At 45.8% G+C, this 3,638-nt stretch overlaps 1 protein-coding gene across 1 annotated transcript in view; it reads right to left on the bottom strand.

Moving 5' to 3' along the window:
- The window catches only part of LOC107300021 (dual specificity mitogen-activated protein kinase kinase 2-like), a gene marked incomplete at its 5' end in the record, with an annotated part of 16,751 nt that overhangs the window by 10,377 nt on the left and 2,736 nt on the right, over nt 1-3,638 (bottom strand). Inside the window, one exon of the mRNA XM_015829364.1 lies at nt 451-512. Within this exon, the coding sequence (XP_015684850.1) occupies nt 451-512 (62 nt within the window). The remainder of the gene's footprint in view (nt 1-450; nt 513-3,638) is intronic.

Here is a 3,638-nt window from a genome sequence, read left to right on the forward strand (position 1 = left end):
GCCTAGGGGGAGATTTTTAGTGGGGTTTTAAAAATAATTTTAAATTGACACAGGCCACATCAAATATTTTATTTTAATTATGTTTTAAAGTGGGTATCTCTATCTCTGTATTGTTTTTATCAGGCTGTCAGCCGCCCTGAGTCCGTAAGGAGAAGGGCGGGATAAAAATCCAAACAAATAAATAAATAAATAAATAAATCCCCACGGAGAGAGAGCAACCAACAGCCTGGCCCACAGCCATCAGAAGTTATGTTTTCTAGACTTTTCTAGTAAAAAATAATCTATGGTTAGCCAGGAGCCCTGGCACTTAAGGTCACCATCTGCAGGCCTGGCACCCAGGTGAAGCCCTCATCCTGAGCCTGTGTGTCTCCAGGAGTTGCATTCACACAGACTCCCTGACCCTAATCCCAAGGTTTTACATTTCCCGCTGATAAGCGCAAGATGTCTTACCATTTATTTACAAACTCCTGGAATTCTTGGGTGAAAACCCCGTTGGGCAGTTTTGGAGGTGGCTGAAAGAAACAGGAAAAAAAATAATTTCAGGTGAGGAACTCTGGGATTTGGGAAAAGCCACCTCAGTTTAGGAAACAGCTTTCAGCCAACGGGTTCCACTTAACGACAGTGGCATCTGCTTAACGACTGCTGCAAAAACGGTCATAAATTTGAGTCAGTTATATGGGTAGGAGCCACTTTATGACCATCGTGACAGGCTCCATTATGGTCATAAGTTGAAGTCTTCCTGTATATTTGGAGAGATTTGAACACATTTATAGTAGTGGCCAAAATTGTGGAAATATTTTAGGACAAGTGTACAGTAGAAATGCCACCTTTGGTTAAGTTTCCACCCATTTTTCTTCTAATTTCTTTATCACTGTAGCCTTGTTCACTTAATAATACTATTTTACATCGCTTTCTGGGCGACCAGTCAACTTTTTGCACCATGACTTTAATTTTATTACGTTTTACAAGCTCACTAAATGAAAGGACACAAAAAAACCCAAGCAACTTGATAGCCATCACATAACACACTGACAAATATCCTCCTCTCAGCTTCTATACATGACATTAATAACTGGATCCTACTGTGATCTGATTGGCTCATGGCCAAAACAAGATGACACCCGATTGGCTCTCTAAACACTCATGCTCATTGGCTACAATCAGACGAAGGAAAGCTACCTGAGATCAACCTAAGCAAGTTGTGCTTCCTTTTTCTGGTTATTTGGCTACAACTTTTCATGGAATACAGTACAGATAATTGAACAAACTTTGTTGCATTACATTCTTGATTAAATTATCTTTCCATTGATATATAATTTTATAGTACTACTCCAAAAAAAAAGGGGTGTTATTAGCCACCAAACCTCAAAAATACACTTTTCCCAAAAGGTTTCCACAATTTTGACCATACTGTATGTACAAGTATGCAATTAAAATAAACAGGCCCTTAAACTGATTCTACGGTAACATCATCACGCCTTGGCAGAGAGTAAACATTAAGGGATAAAAATTGACAATGTTACCTTGTTGGGTTACGAAACGTCTGCAAGAAAAGAACCAAACTCAGAGACCACCAAGGACCCCCACAGTCCTCCTCCTTTTCCTCCCCTCCCAAACCCACTCCCTGTTAGCACAGATGATGTTACCTAGCTGGGTAATGAAACGTCTGCAAGAAAACAACCCAGCTCAGACAGCACCAAGGACCCCACAGCTCAATCTTAAAACTACAAATAATCTGTTTGGATAAAAGATCCCTAGTCCTCATTGGTCAAGAAGAAAAGCCACAATTGATAGGGATGGAGAAAATTCAACATGGTTGGGGTCCTAAGTCCCTTTGCTTTTCCGAAGCTGACAATGCTCCTCATTAGTTCATCGTTAAAGATCCTAGAAGACTCTAGAAAGAGTGCAGAGAAGAGCAAAAAAGAGGATCAGGGGACTGGAGGCTAAAACATCTAAGGAACGGCTGCTGGAATTGGGTATGTCTAGTTTAATGAAGAGAAGGACGAGGGGGGACAGGATAGCAGCCTTCCAATATCTCAGGGGCTGCCCCAAAGAAGAGGGAGTCAAGCTATTCTCCAAAGCGCCTGAAGGCAGGACGAGAAGCAACGGATGGAAACTAACCAAGGAGAGAAGCAACCTAGAACTAAGAAGAAACTTCCTGACAATGAGAACAATTAATCAGTGGAACTACCTGCCTCCAGAAGCGGTGAATGCTCCAACACTGGAAGTTTTTAAGAAGAGACTGGACAGCCATTTGTCTGAAATGGTATAGGGTTTCCTGCCTGAGCAGGGGGTTGGGCTAGATGACCTCCAAGGTCCCTTCCAACTTTTCTTCTCCTCCTCCTCCTCCTCCCAAAGAACCTGGCATATTAATGACACAGCAGCCCGGGTCGTCTTCCCCAGAGTGGCCTCTCCACGGTATGAGATCCGGGCTGGGTGGGCCATTCTTGCTCTCTGCGCTGAACGGAAATAGTCCTGAGGGAGCCACAGAGTTCCCAGGGACTCTGTAACGTTGCTTCCTTAACTTCCGATGTATTCATTTCCATCTGCACCTTCTTCATTCTCTTTTTGTTTCTTGCTCGCCCGCGAAGTCCAAGCAGAATCCTTCATCTCTGTAAGGCTCCCTTTTTATCTCTCGTTGCTCCACAAGTAAGAGAAATGCCGGGCTCCTGGTTTTTTCCTCCTTTCATTTCCAAAGGCAAGAAGACGGAGACAAAGGCCCGGCCCATCTTCATTCATTCTTTCCTTCTTTCTCTGTATTTTTACCGAGAAGGCGTTGTTCCCATTTTACAGGCAGGTCTGTAGTTAGACCTGAACGACGCTGTGGTGGGCGGCAGATAAGAGCAGCGGTCCCCAACCTTTCCAGCTTGGTGGATCGGCGGGGTGGCGGTGGTGGTTCTGTGTGAGCGGTAGGTGCCCACACTTGTGCGCACAACTCTTTACACAGCAGGTGTGCACACATGCCACTCATGCAAAGGGAGCCTCGCGCACGAGTGCTCGCCAGTCATGTAAATGGAGCTGCACACGCAAACGCCTGCCGCTTGCGCAAATGGAGCTGCACGCGCGCGCACACACACATTCGCCCGCGGCTTGCACGGCTCGGTTCCGAACAGGCTACGGGCCTCACCTGTGGATTCAATGAAGTGGTGTAACAAAGCTTAAACTGTGGGGGTCCCTGGTGCTCTCTGAGCTTGCTTGTTTTCTTGCAGACGTTTCATGACCCAACTAGGTAACATCATCAGTGCAAGGAGGAGGACAACTGTGGGGTCCCTGGTGCTCTCTGAGCTTGCTTGTTTTCTTGCAGATGTTTCATGACCCAACTAGGTAATATCATCAGTGCTAGTAAGGAATGGGGTTTGCTGTCACTTTATATTCCGGTGTCCTGCCTGCCTGCCTGGGTGGGGGTCTTAGGGATTCTTCAGTTGGGCTGTTTCTTAAGGGCTCTTTGGCCGTATCTTCACTGGGGTGTTGCTTACTTGGTCTGAAGGTGACCTGGGAGTTAATCTCTGCTGATCTGGGTGCTGGTTGCTGGTAGAAAGGAGAAGAGCTGGGGTCTTTTTGTTCCCTTTGGGGGCTGGTTGATGGCCTCTTTTGCACCGTCTGCAGACGTGGTTAACGCCTCTGTGTCCGTTGATGGC

The sequence above is a fragment of the Protobothrops mucrosquamatus genome, unplaced genomic scaffold, assembly GCF_001527695.2.
Source record: "Protobothrops mucrosquamatus isolate PMUCROS unplaced genomic scaffold, P.Mucros_1.0 scaffold5959, whole genome shotgun sequence".
Classification (NCBI taxonomy): domain Eukaryota; kingdom Metazoa; phylum Chordata; class Lepidosauria; order Squamata; family Viperidae; genus Protobothrops; species Protobothrops mucrosquamatus.